Below are 15696 nucleotides of genomic sequence, written 5' to 3' on the forward strand. Positions count from 1 at the left end.
GTGTTACAAAGAATTTGCAATAGTGGCTCTTCTGGTTACACATTCAGCTGTCAGCTGGCTTCCCATTGCTGCCTTAGCAATGTAGTGAAAAGGTAGTCTTATAGCAATATAATAGCACAAAATAACAGATCAATACCAGGAAAAGTTGCACTTCTTCCAGTTCATGGGATAGCTTAGATAGGAAGCCATTTGCAAGTAGTGGGACATTTTCGTGTGTGTGTGTGTGTGTGTGTGTGTGTGTGTGAGACGCTCAGCTTTGACACTTGATATTAAACACATTCTAGATCTACTGATTTAAGTCCAGTGAGACTGGGTTCCACATGCACTGAATGAACATACTAAAGGGATGGGTTGTTGTGAAGTGAAATAGCACATGTTTTGCAAACCAAAGGTAATAGGTCTAACCCTTCACATCGCCACATAAAGGCTGGGAATGGCCAAACTCTGAAATCCTGGACAGCCACAGTCAGTCTCCATAGGCAATACTGAGCTAGGTAGGACCAATGGTCTGATTTGGCCTAAAGCAATTTTCTGTATTCCTATACTCAGCAAACCACATGTAAGTACTTCTCAATCTATAAAGTACTGAGATGTTTGCCAATTTGGCGCCTCCCTTCAATTTAGCTCTAAAAGCCTCATTCTAAGTAGAGCTAGACAGAAGCCTGTTGTACCTTTTGGTGGTAATGTTTGGCTTCACTGTGAACTTTGAAGTGGGGGGGGGGGGAGATAGGAAAACAGAGCCCATTATTTACATGGAGGACTTACCCCTCACTACTCACAATGGAAGTTCAGGATTTGACAGTTATGTCTTTGTAAGGGAAAAGCAGCTCTGCAAGTGTGAAATTTTGAGCATCTAATATATTGGCCCAAATATAAGCCTTTTTTTTCCAAATTCCGATTGTGAAAAGTTAAAGAGCAGCTTATATTCGCTGGCAAAGCCCCCCCCCCCCCGGAGCACAGGGCAAAGGTGCGCAGCGCAGCACATCCGCGGCTCCCAAGCCTCCGAATTTTAAAGGTGCAGCTTATATTCGGGCCAATATGGCATGTTTTAAAGAGAAATGTGATGCTACCAAACCTTTGTGTTTGCTGCAATCCAGTTTGAAGTTTCACTGTCATCATCACACTTCTTAATCCATTTCTTTAACCACTGTCAGGAGAGAGAGAAAAGAATTGTAAAACAAGAGAAGAAGTGAAAAAGGCCACAGAGAAATGTGCATCTGCGCCTCATGGCTCACAGGCTCCTCTGAACTGGACACATCATATCCTGTTAAGCAAGGTTTGCCCATTCAGATCCAACACTCCAAGATAACACATCAGGATTCCAGCATAAACCTTCGAATAATTATGTATCGTGGATATGTCTTACAACTATGATTTTCTTCATGTTTGTGTCAAATACCATCTAGGTGGAAATAAAAGATCTGAACTAAGGGGAGGAGTGCTTATTTTGTTGTTACAGTCAAGATGGACTATTCTTTCATAAACGTTACCCAGAGTCAAATAGTTCAGGGTGACTTACACACAACTTAAGGGAAACTAAAAGGTAACCATGGCAAAGATATCTGAATAGCTTGCTAAGTATCATCAAAGTATTTTACAACACTACAACTGTGATATTTAAGCAGAAAGGCTAGTTTACTTTTCCAGCACTCTGCCATAGACACTCACCTTGCATTTAACAGGATCATGCCAGTTTTCACCACAGTTAAAGCTGTAAAAATAAAAAGATTTATACATATTACATTTAGTGTTACAGTTATGCAACACTAAAATTTAGAGGTTTGCTCTAATTCAAGCAACTGTAACTGTTACCTACTAAGCCAAACATTATACCAGCAAGGTAATGTGGCTTGACGGGTACTTGAGAACCTCAATTTTTCAATCCCAGTCAGGAAGCAAAAACTCTCAAGTTTATCAGATCCCAAACGGTCAGTGTTTGGCTTGCTGGTAGTCAGCACGGATAGGCCTACCAAGGCAACTTGTCATTTCAAGAGAAACAGGAACCACCTTCCGCTTAGTGGTAAGTAATCCAAAATCATTACAACCCAACACAAGAAATGTTTGCTTACCAAAACTGACGGCCACATTTACAGCGAACAGGCTTAGCATCAGGATACTGAACTTTAACAACATGGTGGCAATCTGGAGCAGGACACCATTTTAACAGCCGATTGCACTGCAAAAATAAAAAGCTACCAGATCTTACTTGGAAATTGACCAGAATTAAAGATATCAAAGTGTGGTATTTCCCTTCCATTTCCCCAGAAGTCTCCTTTTAGCCAAAGCTCTGTTTCATCTTGGCAGGAAAATGCCACAATTCTCATTTTGGTATAGACCTTGTCCCTCCACACCAACAGCCAAGCAGAATACGCCAAGCCAATTTCACAGAATCAGTTATAAAATGAGATGGGGGCCCCCAATGTTCCCCAGGATGACCTTCTAAATAGAACCAACTCCAGATAATCAATTTACCGTATTTTTTGCCCCATAGGACGCACTTTTTCCCCTCCAAAAATGAAGGGGAAATGTGTGTGCGTCCTATGGGGCGAATGCAGGCTTTCGCTGAAGCCTGGAGAGCCGGAGGCGTCGGTGCGCACCGACCCCTCTCGCTCTCCAGGCTTCAGGAAGCTATCCCCAAGCCTTGCAAGCCCGGCGGGAGTTCCCGCGGGCTCACAAGGCTTGCGGGCAGCAGCCTGCAGCCCCGGCGAGTGTCTGCAAACCTTGCGCGCCTGGCAGGAGGTCCCGCCAGGCGCGCGAGGCTTGGGGCGGCAGCCTGTCGCTCGAAGCACGGGGAGCCCTCCGGAGGGCTCCCCGTGCTTCGGGCGAGTGTCCGCAAGCCTTGCGCGCCCAGCAGGAGGTCCCGCCGGGCCCACGAGGCTTGGGGCGGCAGCCTGTCGCCCAAAGCACGGGGAGCCCTCCGGAGGGTGCCCCGTGCTTCGGGCAGGTGTGCGCAAGGCTTGGGGCGGCAGCCGCGGCGGGGGGGGGGTTAATTTTTTTTATTCATCCCCCCCCCAAAAAAAAAAACCAAGCTGCGTCCTATGGGCCGGTGCGCCCTATAGGACGAAAAATACGGTAGTCCCACACCAACCTTCCCAACTGTCACCAAGACTACAAATGCAACCTATAAGAAAATCCATTCTGATGACAAAAGCAAATTAAGATACTCTAAAGGTAATATTCTAAGCCTAAAAGACAGCCACCCATCCATCCTAAGGTATTTTGTTCCCTTTGGCAAAGCTTTAAGAATCTCACTTTCAGCTCAAAAATAAACTAGGTAGCTTGACAAGATAGTTTTAGAAATGGCTCATCTTTCATGTTAAGTGGTTTAATTTTTAGGGGGCCAAAGGTCCGTGATGTTCACATATGGATCGCTCCCATGTGTCGTCTGCTCAGGAGAACCCGGCAGTTTTGTGGCTTAGCGTCACACCAGTGCAGGCACATTAACAAAGATTGAATTGAGGGTCACATGTGGCTTATTGTGATTCTTCAGTCCTCTTCAGCTTAGGCTTCACCGGCATTCCACAAATTGAATTCAAAAATCCTTTTATTACAAATGAGGGGACAACAAGCAAGGCTTTTTTGTGTTTCCTCAAAGGTTCACCAATTCTAAAGTTGTAACAGATCTGCTTAAGTAGCACCCTACAGTAATACTGGATTCAGTTCAGAAGTACCTGCTCTAGGTTCTGATGAAGACACAAAAAGTTTGTGCCTAGTTGTTCTCAAAGGACTATAAATCGAGTGCTTGAAATACCTGGCACATAATCAGCAATGTGCCTTTAACAACTATTACCTTCTCTAATCTCCTGAACAGCTGTCTATAGCCATTACATTAGGCACTGGGATTTCAAATTTCTGCTGCAGAATGCTGTGCTATAAAGCAACGTTCCAGCTTAAAGTATTTTCGTATTTAAAGCAGCATTCTAGCTAAAATCATGCCACCTATTAACAAAAAGCTTAACACTCTCTATCAGTATGAGCCTATGTAAGATCAACCCTGTTAATTGGGGCGGGGGAAGCAACCTCTGCCAACAAATGAACAAAATCTGACTGACCCCCCCCCCCCAATGAAAACTACATGTAAATGCCTGCTATGTAAGACAAGAGATGGGCGAAAGCCCTCAAATCACAGCCTGTCTCTTCAGAATAGTTTGAAACATAACACTCACCTCTACAAAACTATTAGTTATTAAATGCTGGTACTTTAATTTAACCTTTGAATCTGTGATGAGGCGCCTAAGAAGAGAAGGGAGAAAAAACATTTCATTGAGAACATTCATTTTTTGGCAGTCCAGAAATTGTTTGCTACATCAGCTTTATTGCTTGGCAGAAGCCGTGAGCAAGGAGACTCATTTTCGCAGATTGCGTAATTCCCCACCCCTACCCCCACAATTTTAAGGCATGCTATATTTTTACTTGGCAAACACACATTTTAAAAGCAGAATTAATGCCCTGCTTTAAAAAACAACAACCCAAAACCACCACTGTTTTGTGACCAGATTTTATTCACTCTCTTGTTCCCCAGATAATATGTTTTGCTTATTTCTACTCAGTTGTTGGCATGCCTGCAACCATTTCCTTCACAGAGCCCAGAACACAAAGGCAATGTTTAATCTTGATTTCCATCCCAATGTAAATTAGTGAATGGACATACAACACTGTACTTGCAAAGTCATAAGCAAAATGAAAAACGGACGCTAACTAGTGCAGCATGCATACCATACAGAACCTATCATCAAAAGTTAAAACAGACACCTGTAGATTTCTGGTGACACCAATCAAATATTTAAGAGCCTTTTTTGCAAATTATCATATACTGCAAAACAATAATGTTTTTCATGCATTATTGAAGGCAATAATCCAAAGTAGTATACCATGTGATAAATGAAGAGCCATAACAAAGATCAAATTTTAATTTAGTATTTAGTGACAGTCTCCGTCAGTGATGTTTAACATATGCTTTGCAGCTTTATTTAGATAATTCTGCTCTAAAACAAGTATACTAGGCAAAAAAACTTCTGTCTGAAAGTAGAAGCCTGTGACAAAGCGGTTTCCTTGAAGGAATGTAATGGTTGTCCGACATTAATGTTTAAACTCCTGACTAATGGCTATATGCAACTCTAGGTTCAGGAGGAATTTGCCACTAAATACCAGCAACTAGGAGCAACTTTGGGAGAAGACCATCAGCTTTATTTCCTCTTTCTGGGGTTCCAGCAAAATGCTAAACTATTAGGATTTTTGGTCTGATCAAGCAGAGCTCCCAATATCTGCGCTATTTATTCCATCAACTAGGTAAAATTTTTACTGTGGAGATTAACTCAAGCAGCTTTGCAAATGGGCATCTTGTGGCATATGGCCTGCAATACTTTTGTTGCTTTAAAGGACAAGTACATGGAAATATACATGCCATTTCTGCCTGCAGCAGGTCTTCCCTGCACATGCCATACTGAAGCCCTTGGTGGTTCTGAAAGATGTACACTTAGTGTTTTTTATGTTGTCCTGGGTTAAGTCCTAGGTATCAGCCAAATAAACATTTTTAGTTGTCAGGCTAAGCCTTATCTATCTATCTATCTATCTATCTATCTATCTATCTATCTATCTATCTATCTATCAGAATTCGCATACCACTTAATTGTAAATAAAACCTCTAAGGAGTTTACATGCATACCTAGCTAGTGGCATGGCAATAAAACCGCTAGCACATTTGCAAAGCTAAGCAGGGTCTCTTATGGTTTCAAATTGGATGGGAGACGGCGTGTTGAGATCTACATTGCAAGGGTTTGGACTACATGACCCTCGGGGTCCCTTCCAACTCTACAGTTCTATGAGTTATGGAAGGAATTACAAGGCAGGGATGCCATCACAAAAAGCTACACTTTGGTCCCAACTAACCTAACAGGCAGATATTGAAGGCAGTCTGGGCCTCCTGGGAAGACACTGAAAAAAGCAAGCTGGGGTTCATATGAGCACAGGCACTTAAGAAGATAGACTGGGGCCAAGCTGCACAATTGCTATATAAACAATAACTAGCACTTTAAACGTAGCCCAGAAGATAACAGGGTGCTTGTGCAAACCTTGGAACACTTGTGCCACATGCTGCCTCCTGCTAGCGTTCAACAAAAGGCAAAGCAGCTGAAAGACAATCCCTGCCTTAAAGTTAACCATTTGACGCAACACAGAAGTGTGGGGGAAAGGTATAGTGAGGGAAGAACAAGAAAATTCAAACACCACTAGGTAAAGTTAAATATAGCTGAGTGAGAGGAGCAGCCAAACTGAGCTAGTCTTCCATCAGAGCTGACAAAGGGTATCAGCAATACTAAAAAAAAAACAACCCCAAAACAATACATTTTTCAAAGCACAGGGAAGGCAATCGGCTTTTTAAAAATGTGTGTTAGAACACACTAGCAGGCATGCATTTAACAGAATTCCTTTTCCATTAACAGACAGCTATTCAAAGTTAAAATCATGTTCTGTGGTTGAGGAACTGCATTTCTGATACTGATAAGCCTCCTCACGCTTACAAGTGTCCACACACAAAAATAATCTGGTAGGTACAAAAGATGGTGGTGATTATTTTTTGCCTGCCTGGCCCCTAATCTTCACTGCAGAAGTTAAGTCCAGAAACCCTCAATATAGCATTTTATTGCTTTGGTGTATTACTTTATGTTTATTCTGCTGTTCTGCCAAAAAAGGTCCCAGAGGATCTTACTAATGACTACAAACAGGAACTGTCCCTGCCCTCAGGCTTACAGTCTAAAAAGGCATAATATAAAAGTCAAATGGACTGGGAAGGAAGAATAAATAAGCAAATTCATGTACAGGTTCTTGATTACAAGTTCTTCTAATGATGAGCTGGAGTAGAAACAGATTAAGCAGAGGTGGCACCAGATGTTGCCAGTCTCTCAGCTACACTAATGCGAGTGGCTCAGCATCCCTTCTCATCCCCTCCTCTGCTGCAGCCTGATATAATGGCTGGTGCCTGGTGATAAGAGGGAGGAGCCTTGCAGATATATCCGGAAAGGTTTCATCTGAAGCATTACTTCTGTAACATTTAATGGGTTGCAGATGCCAGCTCTATTGAAACTCTTTAAAATGAGCACTGCTTCAACGTGTTATTGTTATGTTACCTAGCCTCATATGGGTTGCTTAAAGAAACTAGAACTTCCATGGCCCACGAAGGAGCTTTATGTGTACAAACCAAGAGTACACTTTCATTCTTTTAACATTACACTGTTCGTTACTGAGTAAAGATTTGTCCCATTTCAAGCTTTCTACCTACAGGAAATACTTTCCATGTTGAGAAATCCAGCTTAACTGAAGAGGATTTGGGGGACATGTTCAGGGGTGCACAAAGTTTTTGGAGAGGTCTACTGGGCCTCAATCCTGTCCCATATGAACTGAGTGTAACAGAGAGAGGGGAAAAAACACACACATTGAGACACAAATCCCTTCCTGCAGCCACATTGCCGGGGAATTTTGGTAACTGTGCGCAAGCAGCCTTTCTGGGTAGTTTATCCTGCATTACTCATCTTCTCAATTAGATACACCCAATACATTTCTGAAGAAACATGGGTATCCCCATAAAATTCAAGTTTCAAAACCACTGCATTAAGGTGACCTTAGAGTTACTGTCTCCAGCCTCTCCCCTCCCTGTGCTCCTTGTCTGAAGAACAAGGAGGCAAGCCAGCTAAACCACACATGCTAAGGCATATTCCAGAGCACTGGCACACTAAAACCCACAATACTAATTTCCAACTTTTGTACACTAGACTAGATGCTCTTCCACTTTGCACTACTGGATCAAATTTTATGTAACAATTGTCTAAAAAGACATAGGACAAGAAACTTTTGAAAGACGACGTCCATTCATACAGATGGCCATGAATAGAGAGATGTGCACCATAAACTAGGGATTTCCATTAGCATATTAAACACTCAATCAGTGAACTCTAAGGAAAACAAATGTATTAGCTGGTCACATACAATCTCTTTTTTTGGGGGGGGGGGGGTCAAGGAAAGCTGCCGAAGGCCACTATGTACCTGGGGCATATGGTGTCCACTGTTTACCCTCTTGTTTATTCATTGGCTGGCACTGGATATAAAGTGTTGGCTGCTAGGCAGCATAACAAGTGATTCAACCTGTACTTGGGGAAGCACACATTTTTAAAGGGTACAGATCAGCCTTTGCTAACCTGGTGCCTTCCAGATGGTTTGGAATATGCATGGTATTCAATTAAGTTTCACCACTGAAATTAATGAATTCAACTTAGTCATATTATTAATTTCAATGAGTCTATTCAGAGTAAAGCTGAACACCACCCTATAACTCCATTGTTATCATGAGAAGCACACTGATTTGATGCCTTGAAGATTTTAAAGCAATCTCCCTCTGTCAAAGTGTGCCATACCTGAAGCATCATCCACCAGTTGCTTCTAATGTGTTTTGTAAAGATGTGTTTTTTTGCCTGAACCTATGAGATTGAACCCTATTAACTGAATTTCTGTTTTTATTGCTTCTATATTGTATTTCTGTATAACACTTAGGGCTTTTCTTTCCTTTTAAAAAAGCGATTTAGAAATGCTTTTAAATAAATAACAAACATAAAAACAAATTACAACTACAAGAGATTGGGGGTATAATTCTCTGTGAACCAAAACAAACCTAGGTCTGACAGGTACCTTACCTGGAGACCACCTGTGAACCTCTGAGAGGATTGGACAATGAATGGAACACAACATTTAAAACTATGGGGATGTCAGACAGAGAAATTTAAAACTATGGGGATGTCAGACAGTTCTCATTAAAAATATGATACGTACCGGTAATTGGTGTATGTGAAAGAAAAGGTAGGATACCTAAAAACATGTGCCTTTTTGTTTTATGCTTTTTGAGGACAGTCTCAAAAGTACTCCCTTGCAACTGATGTTGTATTACAAGATAAAACTAGTTTAATAATAATATAAAAGGATATGTTTTAGTCAGATTATTTTAGACTCAATAAAAACAAACAGAACCTTTTACATGGGCTTCACATGATGAAATCAGTACAGTTATACCTACTTTCCATATTTATACAAGTCCCAACTTAAAATGGAAACAGTAGAAAAAGGACCACAACACTAATTTAACACTAAAAGCAATCTACAAAGAATGAGGGGTGAATAAGGCCAAACTGGGGGTTTTATTCCTGGAAAGGATTACACAAGGTTGACTAAACCATCTAATGTAAGGCTGTGAGATCATGAACTTAAATTTATTAGATGACCTAACTGCAGTTCAGAGGTCTCTTGCTTTATGTCTGCGAAATCAGCCAATGGAAAACGTCAGCAACAGTCATTTTATGACTTTGTCAAAAAGCTCCTGCAAGCAAAACGTACTGCAAGCAAAAAGGTGAAGTTGATGGCAAAGCAGAAGCATTCTTTGGTTTCCATTATGGAGACTACAGAGGAGGCTCACTTCTCCCAAGGCATCCAAAGATGTCCATGGATGATCATATAAGACTGACCCATTATATTTCGATAAAACACAGCTTTGGGCCAGTCAATCCTTAACCGATCTGTTTTAGCGCTCAACACAGGAAGGGAGGTATTACTTAAGTCATGTATCAACTATAATACTTACATAACTGTATTGTCATCAACCAAGATATCACAGCCATGAGCAGGGCATGAAATTGTCTGGTGAGGGGGGGAAACAGGAGTCAGAAAGAACATCTGATTTAGTTTGAATGGCAGTGAAGAATCTCTAAGAACTGTGTACACTCAGCAGCACTTCTAAAACACAACACAGGTTACAAGAGGTTGGCCAACCAAGGGCTTAAGCTCCAAGTTTAACTGTTTCCCCTGAACACTCATCAGCTGTAATATAAAACAAACCTCCCAGGTGATTGTTCTAAACACCCTCCCAAGGCAAAACCTAAAAAGTCCACAAATTCTGGTTGTCAAGCAGGTTTGTGGTTGCCAAGAGACTGGTTTTTTGACTGGGGAGATTTGAAAAGGCAGGTGGGTGTCTTATCCATGAACTTGCACCGAATCTCCAAAATCCAGCACAGAGTGAGGGACAATTCCCTGCTCCAAGCTTAGAGCTGGGAAGGCAGGTGAAGGATCACTTTTGGATTTGTACTGCATGGAAGCATAGCTTGATAACAAGATCCAGTTTCCCTCTTCGGTTTACAGCTGGAGCCAGCGCTCCAAGGTGCTTCTGATGCAATAGAATGCCTTGAAAGAAGAAAGTCAAGCCAGCAAGCTCTCACCCCTTCAGCACAGAGCTGGAGTGAGTGTTGGGAGTTTGTCATTTAAGCACTGCGCTTCTGAAGCACTACAGTCCTCAGGCTTCCTCTCAAGCTGTGAGCGGGGGGGGGGGGGGCAGGAAGGAAAAAGGCCAAGTGCAATACAACTAGAGGGGCAAGCCCACCTCCAGCTTCACGGTTGGGGCAAACCCTAAGGCTCTCCACACCTCCTAGACACTTGAAATGGTGAGCAAAGTTGCGGACCCTGATCAAACAATTCTTTCTCCGACATCAAAACATAATGGAAAAAAGTTTTACCTGTCCCATGCCTTCCTCCATTATTTTGGTAGTTAAATATTCACTCCAGCACTGCATACAAAACTTATGTCCACACTCCAAACCGGTGAAGTACTGCAAAGAGAGAGAATGTTATGTGTACTGTGTACTCTTTTCCCATTGCTGCAAGATTAGCTGTATGCAGTTTTTCCTGAAAGAATCATCACCTTGCAAAATGTCAACATCTTCCCCCTAGAGCAGCCCTTCCCAACCTGGTGTCCTCTAGATTGTGTTGGACTACAACTTTCATCAACCTAGAGACTGAGGCTGATAGGAGTTGTAGTCCTGAATAATCTGAGGGGCACTGGGTTGGGGAAGGCTGTTAGCTATCATTACTGCTATAGCAGTTACTTTAGAGCTTCTTTCAAGTATTAACTGACCTAACCGCACTCACTTGCTTTAACCAGAAAATCTTATGGTGCGCTTAGTCCCTTTGTTTCAGAGTTCAAATAGCACATAAAAAGTAAATATCCCCACTTTCATCCTCATAATGTAAAAAATAAATAAATCACAAATCAGAAGCCCAAGAGAAAGAAAACCAGAATACATGATCATAAACATGTTACAGTAATTGTTTTTGATGTCATCCGTCTGTCTTGAGACAATGGAATGCTCCTCCTCTCTGAGGCACAAACTTAGGCAGTGTGCATCGAAATCCTGGGCTGCCCAGACGACAAGACCATGCTCTCAGCCTCACTGTGGTCCATAGGAAAGCAGAGCAATACATTTGGCACCAACTTGGCTGCAGAAGCTGTCAGAAGGAGGCGTACTAGGTGCTATCCAACTATCTTAGGGACTACATTCCAGATGTGTGTAGGGTTTACTCCATAGCCTTTTCTTCTGAAGATGTCCCGCAAGGCAGCAGGTATGGAGTTTTACTCAGGGCTTATTCCCAAAGCATTTCTTATAATAATGCCAGATATCAAAATAGTACTCTGTGCACTATGGAGTTCTCTGCCCAAGGCATCATCGGAATCAGCACTAGGGAACCATTTTTAGGCAGTGGGTTCTATTTTTTTCTGAGCCACCTGGGGGGGGGGGTCACATGACAGCGATGGATGTGGCCAGAGGCAAAACTGAGCAGAGCAATCAATCCTATTGTTACCTTTGCATAGAAATTAGCCTAGTGTTCACACTCACAAACCCGTCTATCCTCCATCAAGGGAAGCAAGGGGAATTCTCGGAGTTCAAGGACACAATCCAGGCAGGCAAAGTCTCTCAAGGAGGATGTGAAGCAGAGACAGTAAGGGGGTGTGGCCTGGGGAGAGTTCAGAGAGGCATGGAGGGCCATTTCTATGTGATATATCAAAGATAAAGGTGGAGGCAGAAAGTTGTGACAATGAGATTTGTAACATGAGAGAGCTAGAAGCAACATTGGCCTCCTGTGCATCATTTAATGCACTACTGAATGATTATTTTCATCACATTGGTTCTCAAAACCTCCAACTTGACTTAAATCTTCACAGATTAACCTCCACACATATAGTTTTTGTGCTGGGGTGGCTGTGACTACTGCCCCCTTCCGTATCACATGCCCTGCCAAGCCCAACCATGCCAATTTCTGCATTCCATGCAGAGGTCCTGGATCATGCAGAACATGTACACTTCACATATTTCCCACTCAATGCATAGACACAGAGGAAATACATAATCAGAGGGGCATGGTCAAAAGCACAAGCCTGCTCCCATCCACATGCAGAGTTTATGAATGGCAGTTAACCTGTGAAAGTTATAATCACTGCCTTCTCTACTGCCCCCTCCCTTCTGCTGTTCCCATGTCTCAATTTCTGCACATCCCAGTGCTTCCAGTCCCCACACCAACACACACACACACACACACACACAGAGAGAGGGGGGGGGGAGAAGAGGAGAAGTAGAAGAAGAAAGAAAAGAAGAAGGAGAAGGAGGAGGAAAAGAAGAAGAAGAAGAAGAATTCAGCCCAGTTTTCCAGGTATAGTAGCCCCAAGGGTTGAAAGCTGAAAGATGTGAATGCAGGCTTGTTGACAGCATTTCATTAATCATTTTCAATGAATTCTCTACACTTGCAAAAAGACATTCCCTACGTGTAATAAATGTAGTCTACCAGGGTAGGGAAACGCTATGAGCCTGAGTTGCATTAAAACTTACCTAACCTTTAGTGGGCATACACAAAAAGCTTCCCCCCCCCCCAAAAAAAAACATGTGCCTTTATTTCCCCACCCTTGGCACAAGCACACATCTCTCTCTCTCTCTCTCTCTCTCTCACACACACACACACACACACACACACACATATATACACACAGACACTCTCAGCCTCACAAATCAGGTAGGCACAAACACAGTCAGAATTTGTAACCTTCTCCACTCCAGCACTGAGGTATGGGTGGCTGGACAGATCCCCGCCCACTCCTTAAACAGCTGCATTTGTACCCATCTGCATCCCAGCACTGGAGTGGGGGTAGGGAAGATTTTGCCTTTTACTGTCCAGGACGAAGCAGGAAGCTAAAGTATACAATGCAGCTATTAAACATGCATACTATTTGTGACAAGAAGTGATGGTTCCCAGCACCACCAACAACCCCAGGGCTTTTTTCAAGTCTAGCTTCACATGAAATTTAGGCTACTTTACTGCAAAAGTTTCAAATCTGAGGACAACAACTGGCAATGCAAATACATCTCGTAAATTCCCTCTATCTAAATGTGCTAAGCCAAGGGATATTAAATGCATGGTGTTAAACCTCCACTGTTGCCTTCTCTTCAGGGCTTCCTCTTAACTTGTTGAACTTAAATCACGTTTATGGACTAGTCAACAGACTTAAAGGAAAGGAAACGGCAAGAAAGCCTGGTCTAGCAACTACCTGCTGACAAAAGCAATGGCATGAGAAGCTCCCCCACTCAGAAATATTTGTTGCCAGCTATTTATATAGCATCTCTCCTATTTTGTTCACCCTCACCAGGAGATCTGAGAGGCACGTGTTTAATGCAGTGCAGCAAGTGGGCAGTTAAGAGCGAAGGCTCAACCAAACCCAGTAAAATCTGCAAGAGCTCTGGTATCTCACCCCAGGCTTATTCGTCTGCGTTGTTTTTGAGTTCAAGTTTTGTGCTGCCTTCTGCTGTGGAATGAAGTGCATAAGTATTTCTACAGCCAAGTTTAAAGTTCTGCTTCCTGGACTCTGCACATTCAGACTCGGTATATGAGAGCACATGCTTGCCCTCCCTGGTAGCAACATAAAAGTTCCAATCAGAGCTGCCGCTGGGCTACTACCACCCAGTCCCTGTGACATGCAGCCCTGCAGTCAGTGTTCCTGCCCAGTGGAGCCAGCTGTCACCCTGGGTCATACGTGTCAACTCTGGTTGTTGTAGTTGTTGGCACCCGTCTGTCTCAAGAGACAATGGAGTGCGCCTCCTCTCTGGGGCACAAGCCTATAAGGAGGTCCTGCGCTACCCAGGCAACAAGATTATTCTTTCAAGCCTCAGGGGTTGCTGGAAGTACCTCCGTATTAATTATACCAGTTCTGTCTCAGTGTATGTATGTCAAGGGTGGGGATAACATAATTCACATGGTGGGGTTGAAAAATATCAGGACATGGCCCAGGGCCTGATCAATGCCACCACACACACAGGCCCTGTCAGCTGCTGCCATGAAAAGGCAGTCCCCGTCAAGACACACTATGCTAAAAAGGTAAAGGGACCCCTGACCGTTAGGTCCAGTCGCAGACGACTCTGGGGTTGCAGCACTCATCTCGCTTTACTGGCTGAGGAAGCCGGCGCACAGCTTCCCGGTCACGACTAAGCCGCTTCTGGCATACCAGAGCAGTGCACGGAAACGCCGTTTACCTTCCCGCCAGAGCGGTACCTATTTATCTACTTGCACTGCATGCTTTTGAACTGCTAGGTTGGCAGGAGCAGGGATCGAGCAACGGGAGCTCACCTCATCGCAGGGATTTGAACTGCTGGCCTTCTGATCAGCAAGCCCTAGGCTCTGTGGTTTAACCCACAGCACCACACTACGCTATGTGCCTGCCTCTAAAGACCTAGCCTTTGTTTGAAACAGAACACTGAACTAGATGGGCTTTGGGCTGATTCAGGAAGGCCATTTTTTTATTGCTATAGTCACTAGTCACTCTCAATTACCTGCGGGAAACACCTGCTCTGCTTCTTTATAAGCCCCAAACTTTGACTCTAGCATCAGTATTCTTCCATCTAATTTTGCTGTTTCACAAGCAGTGATCTGCGTTCACAGCAATATTCATAAAGCTGCATCATCCTATGCAAACAGCTCCACTGAACTCTTTCTAACCCCTGCATATATAGCATTACTCAGAGGTCTCTGTGCACCAACGGCCTGGTCACAAGACACTGGGGAGTGAGCAAAGACAGACAAGGGGAAAATTCAATTTGGAATTAATGAGAGGAAAAACAGAATCTCTAATGTTTAATTATACATTTTCATCTACTTCAAGAGAAGGATATGCATTTTGGTATTACCACTAGCAAAACCCCAACATCACCTCACATTTTCTTCAAGATTAATTCATTATTCTACACTTTTTAAAAACATTGCTAACGAAAGGTAGCTAGTTACAGATAGGTAGCCATGTTGGTCTGCCATAGTCAAAATAAAAAAATTCCTTCCAGTAGCACCTTAAAGACCAACTAAGTTAGTTCTTGGTATGAGCTTTCGTGTGCATGCACACTTCTTCAGATACGTATCTGAAGAAGGGTGCATGCACATGAAAGCTCATACCAAGAACTAACTTAGTTGGTCTTTAAGGTGCTACTGGAAGGAATTTTTTTATTTTGAAAGGTAGCTAGTCAGTGATAAGGATTAAAATCCCACAGAGATTAGTTGGGCCTAAATCCATTTTTCATCCATCTGCCAACATTAATTGTGCTTAACTCCTCTTGGGACAGTAAGAATATCAGGTTGACTTTTTTTTTTAAAGATGACAAACTATTATAAAAAACATGTGCTAGGGAAGGATAATGGATATTTGGAAGTGCTATACAACAGGATGATGCACCATGGACCAAAACAGATTAGAACAAAAAAAATTAAGGATCCCTTTGTACAACAGTTTACTAAATATACAAAAGGAAATAATTTTAGAAAGAAATTAATTTTGAGGCGACTTTGGTTTACAGGCAGCCC

General features: G+C 42.8%; 1 protein-coding gene across 1 annotated transcript in view; it reads right to left on the reverse strand.

Moving 5' to 3' along the window:
• ARIH1 (ariadne RBR E3 ubiquitin protein ligase 1) overlaps positions 1-15696 on the reverse strand; it is a 49631-nt gene that overhangs the window by 9373 nt on the left and 24562 nt on the right. Inside the window, exons 4-9 of the mRNA XM_083475820.1 lie at positions 10545-10637; positions 9620-9675; positions 4167-4233; positions 2070-2176; positions 1669-1711; positions 1076-1147 (exon numbers count right to left, since the gene is read on the reverse strand). Coding sequence (XP_083331946.1) covers positions 1076-1147; positions 1669-1711; positions 2070-2176; positions 4167-4233; positions 9620-9675; positions 10545-10637 — 438 coding nt within the window. The remainder of the gene's footprint in view (positions 1-1075; positions 1148-1668; positions 1712-2069; positions 2177-4166; positions 4234-9619; positions 9676-10544; positions 10638-15696) is intronic.

This window comes from Podarcis liolepis (assembly GCF_965112155.1).
Source record: "Podarcis liolepis genome assembly, chromosome: 14".
Lineage (NCBI taxonomy): Eukaryota > Metazoa > Chordata > Lepidosauria > Squamata > Lacertidae > Podarcis > Podarcis liolepis.